The 11021-nt window shown below is 35.2% G+C and overlaps 3 protein-coding genes across 3 annotated transcripts; all 3 read left to right on the top strand.

The window, feature by feature from the left end:
- LOC109822311 (heavy metal-associated isoprenylated plant protein 39-like) lies at positions 705-1979 on the top strand. Its single transcript, XM_020388497.1, has 3 exons — positions 705-817; positions 1111-1186; positions 1398-1979. Exons 1-3 carry the CDS (start codon positions 812-814, stop codon positions 1733-1735), a joined length of 420 nt encoding a protein of 139 aa, XP_020244086.1. The 5' UTR covers positions 705-811; the 3' UTR covers positions 1736-1979.
- On the top strand, positions 3802-6710 carry LOC109821691 (uncharacterized metal-dependent hydrolase BUsg_343-like). Its single transcript, XM_020387855.1, has 7 exons — positions 3802-3978; positions 4061-4134; positions 4490-4571; positions 5012-5062; positions 5246-5346; positions 6154-6307; positions 6408-6710. The coding sequence occupies exons 1-7, from the start codon at positions 3814-3816 to the stop codon at positions 6708-6710; spliced, it is 930 nt and encodes a 309-aa protein (XP_020243444.1). The 5' UTR covers positions 3802-3813.
- Positions 7595-9324, top strand: LOC109822621 (protein TPR2-like). The gene is made up of 5 exons (XM_020388855.1): positions 7595-7729; positions 7802-7951; positions 8466-8576; positions 8682-8861; positions 8979-9324. The coding sequence occupies exons 1-5, from the start codon at positions 7718-7720 to the stop codon at positions 9177-9179; spliced, it is 654 nt and encodes a 217-aa protein (XP_020244444.1). The 5' UTR covers positions 7595-7717; the 3' UTR covers positions 9180-9324.

Genomic DNA, 11021 nt, shown 5'->3' with positions numbered 1-11021 from the left:
TTAATTACTTGGTTTAAAAATACGCCACACATCTAGGGGTGGCAAACGGGTCGGGTCGGGGCGGGTCACTAGTGTATATATATATATAAACTCCTCTGGTTTATATTTTTCTTTGTATTAAGACACAAAAAGCAATTGGATTGAAACAGGTGGAACTACTATTATTATACTATTATTATATTCATCAAAGTCAGTAACATGCTATATGTCTCAAGCGATAATAATAATGTTAGGTTACATAGAAAAAAAAAAATTAGTATGTTCAACGTTCAAACAGTCATACAGTAATAAAGTATTCAATAATGTGCGACTGCAAAGTTGATTAGTTGAATATTTTGAATCTTGTTTTCATTTTTTTTTCTTGAAAAAACCTTTTTGAATATAATTTGAATCTGACAAAATTCTCAGTACATAACATACGTCTTCCTACGAAGTTTTAAGAATTTTATGGAAACAAATAGATCAATAGATACATGATGAACTAACATATAAGAGGTATATTCTGGACAGTTATGAACTTCAGTTATTTCTACTAATTTTAATTAATTCCTAAAAATATCCCCACATAAAAAATAAACTAAAAATAATAATCAAACACTCTCTTTTCTGACCCAGACAAGATCCAAATCACGTCTATATCAACCTCAATACTTTTTCCCTGTCATATTTCCTTATTAGACCCGAATTCTCCTCTCATCCCTCCTTCAGAACTCTCTCCCCTCTTCTTGTACTCTTTTCAGCTCCCCATTTTCTCCCCAAATTTATATCTAATCATTTTATTGCATTCACATTCACTTGCACAGAGAGAGCTATGAAGGTTAGTATTCTGTCATCTCATAAACATTAATTCCTTGGTTCTCTTTAATTAATTTCTTCAAAAGAGTAATTGATGGTCGCTCTGCTTTTAGCTCTTTTGGGTATATGATCTTGTATGTGAGTGAATATTTAGTGGTTTTCGTGTGTTATGAACCTGCTTCTGATTTCATAACTGATGTTTTTATATATTTTCTCGATGTCTATATGTTCATTTTAATACTGAACTCAGTTATATATATACTACTTGGTCTATAATTAATGCTAACGATATCAAATTCAATGGCTTGATTGCAGAAAATTGTGTTGAAAGTGGAGTTACATGATGACAGAGCCAAACAAAAAGCTCTCAAGGCTGTTTCATCTATCCCAGGTATTAATTCTCTCTATTTCATTTGAACTAACTTTCAGCAGTATTTTTTCTTTTCTTTTTCTCTTGCTTGGTTGAATGGAGATAATGAGATAATTTCTGACATAAAATTTGCTGAGACGCGAAGCAAAATCTCTAAAAAAAAATTCCGTCAAAACAAACGCAAAATTTTGATTGAGGACTTTGATTCTGACAAAACTCTTGACTCCTTCAGGGATAGATTCGATCGCCGCGGACATGAAAGAGCAAAAGCTGACTGTCACAGGCTCAGTAGATCCAGTGACTATAGTGAGCAAACTAAGAAAACTATGGCACACGGAGCTTTTCTCCGTCGGGCCGAAGGAAGCGCCGAAGAAGGATGAAACCAAGAAAGAGGAGCCCAAGGGGGAGGAAGGAGAGAAGAAGGAGGAACCAGATAAGAAGCTTGATCCGCAGGAACAATTCTACCAAGAGCTTGTGAAGGCAGCTTATAGGAACTACGATCCTCATATGACCGCCAACTATTACGTGCAGAGCGCAGAGGAGAATCCAAATGGTTGCGTTGTTGCATGATGAGAGGAACAAAGATTCAGGAGTCGAGAGCTTTGTGGTAGTTATTTGATGGCTTGGGAGTGTTTTCTGTCGCAGTAAATATTGTTATTGGCGGTAATGAGTGTAAATAAATAGTTACTGTCTATGGTTAGGGTTAGTACAGTTTAATTTTGAGTCCATGTGATAAGTTTTTATGTGTTACGTGGACGATTATGTCAATTTTTTAATGTTTTGGTAGGTTATGAATATAGGTCTTGTATATATGGATACCGATACGAATACAAGTATCTAAGTTTTTATGAATATAGTGTTTATCCTGTTTATTTTGTGTCTATGTCAATTTCTCCTTCTTTTTTTTTTTTTTGGGGGGGACAGGAAATGGAGTTTTCTTGTTGAATCAATCCACGTCTGTAGTTTTGTTCTTGAGTTGCATGTATTTGAAGTTGTGGGCGAAGGTGCTTTTATCCGTGGGCAATGTTAACCTTCACCCATTTATGGTACTTTTAAGCTAAATTTAACATTTCCACCTTAAAAAAATAACAATTATTCTTTTTATTTTTATTTTGTTGGTCTCAAGAAACTAAGCCAACCGCTAATTCTTTTCCTATGTTCTTGAAGTGTACATTGTCTTATATTTATGTAACTTATGCTTTTTTTGTTGTTGTTACATAACCAGTGTTATATATACAACATGCAGTTTATTTGACTGTAACTTCTTATATTTTTCGTGGTTTAAGAAGCTGAGCTCGAATAGTCAAGGTTGCAAACAAATTGTTAGGGGTTTTATGGAGATTAATTAATCTGCGGAACTAAATACTAAACAAATAACGGCACCAATGAAAATATCACAAGTAAGGAAATACCAAGATTTAACGTGGTTTGGCAAATTGAGCCTACGTCCACGGGGCAATCCAGAGAGAAATATTTCACTATGAATCAAATGTACAATCCCTCTAAGTTACACCTAAACTTGAGGATTAAGTCACAAGAAAAAAATGATTTGGAGGATCCACAACACAAATAAAACTCAAACCGTCCTATTTTGAATTTAAAATAAAAATTAAGTGGAACTCGAATTAGTCCTTTACACACTGCCATGGGTCATCTTTTAGTTAGTTGGTGGCCTAACAATGATATTTGATCCCCACTAATTATATTGTGTAATTATATATTAATTAATGTAACAAACTATCACCTTCTCTACCATCAAATTGAAAGATTAATTATTATTTATTATTCCATTCTAATGTTAATCAAGTGATTATAAAACTAACGGTATAATTTGAAATTGTACTTAATTAAGTTTGGTTCATATAGGTTACTAAATGAGCTTTAATTAATAACAAGTACATTCTCAAAAATTGTACAAAAAATATCCTATGTGTTAAATCCTGTAGGAGTTAATAATCAGGAAAATTAGAAAGAAGAATGTAATAACAACAATGGTAATATTAAATATTTCCTTAGTTGTCAACTCCATTCTGTATAGTAAAATTTTCATCAAGACATTTCAATCGAAAATAACTGAGAATGTAAAGATCTTCTACAATTGCATTTTTCTCATTAACAAAATTGTTTAGTGATGGCCAATGAGAAACACCATACCATCGTACTCAATAATGCACTTGTCAATTATAGAGCAAATATTATTCATTAATGCTTTAGATGTAAAAGCATGCAATTGCTATTAAAATTTTGAGTTAGGGATTATATAAAAAAACCCTTTAAGTTTAATATTTTATTATAAAATCCCTCAAACATTGATAACTACGGTTATCATATGGGTGAGGAATATTATTCACATTAAATTTTTACCCCTAAAATTGTAATCTACTCGTTTTCATGAGAGTTTTCTAATAAAATCTTAAAGTTAAGGGAGACTATCCAATAACCCCTTAAAATCCCCAACTCTAAGCAGGGGTGCGGTTTTCTGATAGCTAGACTTTAAATAATCCTTCAATTCTAGTAAGTACGTGATCCTTATAATGGATCCTAAACGGATCTTGTTGGATCAGACCCGAACCCGACCCGTACCCGTTGCCGCCCTTCTAACAGTGCGCTGAATCCGCTGATCGAGTGAGCGGTAGAGAGAGCAGAAAATGAGCGGTGGCGCGAGCGGGAGCGCGAGTGCGAGGGCGGTGAGGCTCTTCGACGCCCACTGCCACCTCCAAGATCGCCGGATCTCCGCGGCCTCCGTCCCTCAACTCATCCGCACCTCCCTCGACTCCGGCGTCCTCCGGTTCGCCGTCAACGGCCTCTCAGAGGTAATAACAATCCCCAAAGATTCAAACTTTAGGGCATCACAATTCATTTGATTATTTATTTATTTATTTATTTGTTTTGCAGAAGGATTGGCATCTCGTGAAGCAGATGGGAGAGGAGTATCCGAGCGTCATTCCTAATTTTGGACTTCATCCTTGGTAAATTTCTGATAAGGGTTTTTTTCCCAAACATATAGACACCCAAATGCTCCATATTTGCAACTTTGCCGCACTAAATTCTACGATATTGAGCTAGATAACCCCAAATCTAATGTTTTTAGTTTTTAAACGCTGGAAAGGGGACATTTGAGCTAAATCACTGACAAGAAATTATGAATATATTAAGGAATTCCTTATTTGAAAGGTATTTTAGCTCATGTGTTAGAATTGAGGGGTAAGTTTCATTTGGGTGAAAATTTGCGAATATGGACGATTTGGGGGGTATACGTGTAAGAAACCCTTCTTGAAATTGATTTGAGAAGGAGATAAATTTACTTATTGTGGGAATTGATAGGTATATTACTGAGAGATCGGCAAACTGGTTGGATTCGTTGAAGGAATTCTTGAAGACAACTCCTGCTGCTGCTATTGGCGAGGTTGGAGTTTGCTTTGATAACTATTTTGTTGCTTTAAAATCAATATTATGTTTTTTCCATAGTGATTGATATTATTTGTTATTAGGTTTTTTTCCTGATGTTTGTTACATAAATGATTAAATCTTTAATATCTTGAAATTAGTCCCTAAATCATTGAAATTTCTATTAGGTCCCTCATTTCTTGTAAGTAGTTTCAAGGTTAATCCCTCCGGGCAAGAGCTGTGGGACCTCATATCCATTTCAATTATTTTAGGGATTAATTTTCAAAATATTAAAACTTAAAGGGACTGATAACAGAAAAGCCATTGTTATCCACAACATAGACAGGATTTAAGTAACAAACACATGCCAATGAACATTATTGAGAGAGTGAAGGAAAAAAAAATCTCTGAAATTTAAGGAAATATATCTTATTTGTAGAAGTGGTTGATTGCTTGCAGACTGGTCTGGATAAAGGGTCAAAAGGAAAGAAAATTGAATTCTCTGAACAGGTCAGGAATTATAGTTCTCTATTTACTTAAGTTATCTGTCTTTGTTCAGTTGTGTGTGTCTTTGTCTGTGATTGCTCAAGGACATGAGATACGTGTTGATATTAATTACAAACTGTCACCTTTATAGCAGCTAATTAAGTTTTTTGGTCAATTGGCTCCGTCTTCATTATTCTCTTCTTCCAGATTGATGTGTTTCGGAAACAACTTGAACTTGGGATGGAATTAGAGAGACCAGTTTCCATCCACTGTGTACGTGCTTTTGGTGACCTTCTAGAAGTACTGAAGTAAGTCATACTTTTCTTCAATTTTAGATTGCATACAGCGAGATAAAATTTTTATGACAAGAAATAAATGGAAATTATATAAATTTTAAAGATTGGGGCATACTTGTTTCTTAAGCCATATATCTTAGTAAATCCTCTCATGAGCTATATATTTCCATTGTACAAGCACCATCCTTCACCATAAGGCGAGCCTATTGGATGAAGTGGACTCTAATATGTACTTTCAAATTGTAGTATTGCTTAAATGTATTGTTGTGGAAAATGATACTGATTTCAGAAATAATTTCTATGGACTTTTCAAATAAATAAACACCTAGGGCTACAATGTTTGGGTTTCTTAGAACAAGTTCAATATTCAAGAATGATCTGGCAATTGTCTACAATATGCACTTCTGGAATTATCCAGAAGTTCAGGAATCATTTGGTACTAACTTGGGATAAGAACGTGAGCAACCAGTGTTAGGAACTATATACCAGTACTTAAAGCGCAGTTGCTTTTGCAACATAAGGAAACACTTTCCAGGATTTTTATGTTTCAAAGGGAGCGCATCATATTCAAATCTTGGCCACCGTTTTAGATAGGTACAAACCATTTTTTTTCTTAATTGAGTTTACATATTATGTTAAAAAAAGTTTTAACATTTGTAACTGCCGTGCTTTCTGAAAACAGTCGAACTCAGGGTACATGGAAGTTTTTTTCTTCATGGGTTTTGACCTTATGCTTTCTTTCTGAATTAGCTATTACCTTGCACATTTTGAAATTTTTGGTGCTATCATGCTAAAACCTTCAGTTATTTTTATGACCAGAGACACAGGACCTTTCCCAGCTGGTGTAATTCTACATTCATATCTAGGATCTGCTGAAATGGTTTCTCCACTTTCTAACCTTGGTGCTTACTTTTCCTTTTCTGGGTATCTCACATCTATGAAATCAACAAAAGCAAAGAAAATGCTTAAAGCGGTTTGTATATCATATTCAATAATCAAGATATTTGCTTTCTTAACAGCTTTCACTGCCATTATGAAATTAGGATCCGTCTATATACTGTTGATTTTTGTAGGTACCTATGGATAGAATTTTGTTGGAGACAGATGCCCCAGATGGATGCCCAAAGTTGGAAACAGATTCTTTGCTAACTCTTCCTATGGAAGAATCTATTTCTCAGGAACGGCAAGGGGATTCAGCTTCTGATGCATCTCCTTCACCAAAAGAGGAACTGAACCATCCTGCTAACATTCGTACGGTACGTTGCTTTGGTTGTTTGTATATTTCTTTTAACTTTGCATTCTTTGTCCGTAATTTACTAGTGACATTGCTGCCGTTGTTTTACTATTTCTGTATCATTTACAAACTTGCTGGTTAGTGACAATTATATTGCTTAATCAATTTGTTGTTGGCATATATGGCCAGATGTGTCATTTTGACCGCTCATTGATATAAAATGTCCAAATATGAGCTCTTATTACCCTCTCTCAACCTGGTTACTATGCTATCCAGGCTTAGTAGAGTTGTTGAAGTGGATAACAAGTGATTTCAGCAAGTGAAAAAAAGGACCACCCCAGTTTGATTACAAACTATGTCTCAACTTTTAAATACATTCTGTTTGGGATCTACATCCTCAAGGAATATAGTACATTCGGGTTAAAGATCTACATATATATATAGATGCGCGCGCACACACATATGATATACATATTCGTATATATATAGACACACACGCACACACACACATATGTATATGTATAGACACTTATATACATACATACATACATACATATGTATATGTATATATACACATATATACATGTACATATATACACGTGTGTGTGTACACACACACATATATGTATGTATGTATATGTATATATGTGTATGTATACATGTATACATATATACATATACACATACACACACACACACACATATGTATGTATGTATATGTATATATGTGATTGTATACGTACACACACACACACACACACACACACACACACACACACACACATATATATATATATATACACACACACACACACACACACACACACACACACACACACATGTGTGTGTGTGTGTGTGTGTGTGTTGTCAATGGTTTTTCAATTTTCTTTGCCAATGGCATCTGCATGACATATCAAGAGAAAGTCTTCCTGTTGTTGATGTTGATAGCACAATACTCCATTCCTTTCCCAGTGCAATACTACCTTGGAATAAATTTATTAACTGAACGATGAATGATTGCATGCTCAATACATAATTTCTTGGTTTACACAGGCTCCAATTGTCAATGCTCTCGGTTCCGTTTCGAATGTTTCTAGTCCTATTGCAGCGACTTTGGAGCGCCCTGATAGAGTTCCACCAGCAGTGTCAATGAGCAGCCTGGTGAGTCAACAGTGTTACAATTTTTTAGTGCCTATGACCTGTTAAAGTTATAACCTTTCAAAACAATTGCAGGGGAATATGGACACTAACAGAGCAATAGATATTAAGCCAAGAATTGCAGATGATTCTGACAAGCCAAAGAGCTGGAAATTGGCAGACATAGTAGACTCTGCTCATCTTAAAGCCTTGCGGTTGCCCGACACGATGACTGCACCAAATAAGGTAAAAATACAAGTTATATAGTACATTGTGTAATTTTTGCAGTAATAGTAAAATTGTCAGCATAAACAAAGAAATTGGACCTGGGCCATCACCCGTCAGTTAAAAAGCAATGTAACTTTTTCATTTTTATTTTAAAAACATCCATTCTTCATTTTTGTTAGGAGTGTTTCTGTTGGTGACTTGTCAACATTTGCTGGAAAAAATTACAGTTCGTGAGGGCATATTGGCCTGTACAGTCTTGATGATCAATAGCCTCGTGTTTGTAATATGCAAAGAACATCTGTAGCATGTTTCCTCCAACAAGCTATTCAAAATATAGTTGATTTTTAGGGACATGCTGTAATGAAATCTATCTTGCTTTAAATTTTCTTCTGCAAGTCTTTGGGCAGAGACTTGTTAACCAAAACAAAGTTGATCTTCAGTCTTTGTGAATTGATCATTTTACATTTATGTTTCTGTCTTTTGTGGTATATCTACTTAATGCTTATTTTGTGTGATTTATAAATCATCACAGGTTGTTCGGTTGCTATATACAAACTCTGGGTTGGCTGTCCTGGCTCTTGCCTCAAATGCTATCCATAAACTGTGGAAGTGGCAGCGTAGTGAAAGAAATCCACTTGGCAAGGTCAGCAATAGTATCGCTGCAGAACACAATCAGCAATAGTATCAACTGCAGAACACAATTCAATTTTTATCTTTTGCTTAATTTAGCTATTCTTCTTGCTTTCAGTCTACTGCCACAGTCGTACCTCAGTTGTGGCAGCCAACAAATGGTATTCTTATGACCAATGATACAAATGACAGCAATCCTGAAGAAGCAACTGCATGCATTGCTTTGTCAAAGAATGATTCATATGTCATGTCTGCTTCTGGGGGGAAAGTTTCATTGTTCAACATGATGACATTTAAGGTTTGTGCCTTGTTGCAATGTGATCAAATTTGATTTATTAGGAGTCAGGTCCTTAACATAAGATGCAGAATATACTTCTTCTTTTGGTGCGGTTTAAATATATTGAATTTTTGGTAGGTTATGACAACATTCATGCCACCCCCTCCAGCAGCGACCTTCTTGGCGTTTCACCCTCAAGATAATAATATAATTGCCATAGGGATGGAAGATTCCTCCATTCAAATATATAATGTCAGAATTGATGAGGTAATGAAGTCGAATGATTGCTTCTCTTCTGGGAGTGTCTATATGCTCTTCTTTCATTATCTGGCTAATTAAGTTTCCTATTTCTGTATTTCCTGCCATTTTATGGGAGCACTGGTAATCAATCTAATTTTCGCAATAGCTTGTGCATCTCACATCTCACCTATGCTGGAGAAATGTTTTCTGAACCCTTTTGGAGTGGAATTTGATATTGATGTCGTGCTTTCAGTTCTTGAGATATTGCTTTAATCAGCTTTTTGCTTCATGATATCTGTCTTTTCACTTCTCTACTTTGTCAATGACTGATCTAGCTTATAGCATCACGAGTTGTGATTCTTCATGCCCCAATGTCGTTGACATTTTTAGACTTCGGAGAACAAGATGAAGAGATAAATGTGTCAAGTAAAACATTCAATGATGGTCTTCGACATGCATGGTGCATTGAATTCTGTAATTAGCAGAATTTGTAACTTGTATGTCATTGAGTGCATCTATTTCGTGTCTCATCAAGATCAGATTTAATATGTTAAAAGTCAAACTGCTTCTCCTCCTATAGTTTATCTTTTCAAAAGGCGACATTCATTCTTGCTTTATGTGAGATGAGATATAGTGTTGATTTTGATTCATTCTTCTGACCAATCGTGTTGGTGCGCCATCACAACTATAATTTTAGTCGAAAATCAATCTGATAATTTCCACTTGCATGCTTAATGGCATATTTTGCATCCTTAGTGGCTTGCAATCTTACTAAGTACAGTGCTATAAAATGTGATCTTTCATCTAATGCCAAGGCAGCAAAAACAGCAAAGTCCCAGCCTTCTCTTACAAAAAACATGACCTGCACTCCTTAAAGTCTTTCTGAAAATATGTATCTGCAAATTTGACATGTTTAGTAAATGGACAAGTACAAGTTTGTATTGCATGTGTACAGTCCATGCTAGAGATCTACTACCAAATAGAAAAAAAATGAGATACAAATTGTAGTAGAAAAAGTAGGATAAGGTTCAATGCAAAACAACGATAACTGAGAAGCAAACTAAGAGGGAAAAAGCACAACAGTCTTCTGTTGAGATAACATCCCTTTAGTAATGGTAAAAAGCAGACTGGAAATTGTGCCTATTTCAACGAAAATATAGTCCTCGGGAACAAAAAATGTCAAGTGAAAGTGAAGGAACTGAAGTAGGAGTCTAGAACATAGAGTGGAAGACAAATAGCTATCATTTGAACAATGAGTATATGATCATGGATTATTGCTTTACTTCTGTAGATATAGTAAAATATGGTTGGTTTCTTATTCTTCTTAATCCTTTTATCATTCTGACGGCGTGTGCATATGGAAACAGTGGAACAGTTGAAATATGTGAAGAAAATATTTCTTAAGAGATGCCCTCCATTTGGTGCTGGAAGGTGCGTTAGAAGGAGAGAAGTATGTCTTCATGTGTACTGCTCAACTTTGGTTGTTATCACTTGATTGGTTGATCAAGTAGGAGAGCTAGTCAGTTCCTAGTTTGTGCCGAAAAAGATGCATCCCTCCTCTTTGTAGAGGCTTGGCATATCTTTCTTTTCTGCCAATGACTGTTAAATTGAGTGGAAATCCTTTACTTTTCTCCTGAGGGCTTCAGTTCTCAAGGAAGGATGTATGCGCCTTCACTTGTACTACATTTCTTTATCAATGCACATCTAGCTTGCTAGTTGCTTAGTAAGTTCTTTAGGATACTTTAAGTTTGTTGATTCATCAGCCACATTATCTAAATTGCTAAGAAAGCTAAAGAAGTGTTACTTCTAAGATATGTGTTTGAGTGAATTTCAAATAGAAAAAAGTGAAATCAGAATGGGAAATTTTTTATGTATAGTACCCTTTTGTATTATGTGAGCGTCTTTTCATTAAGACCGAAGCCAGAAAAATGTTTATAATTT

The sequence above is a fragment of the Asparagus officinalis genome, chromosome 8 (assembly GCF_001876935.1).
Source record: "Asparagus officinalis chromosome 8, Aspof.V1, whole genome shotgun sequence".
Classification (NCBI taxonomy): domain Eukaryota; kingdom Viridiplantae; phylum Streptophyta; class Magnoliopsida; order Asparagales; family Asparagaceae; genus Asparagus; species Asparagus officinalis.
Note: the sequence above shows the minus strand (reverse complement) of the source record. Positions and strands in the feature narration are given on the sequence as shown.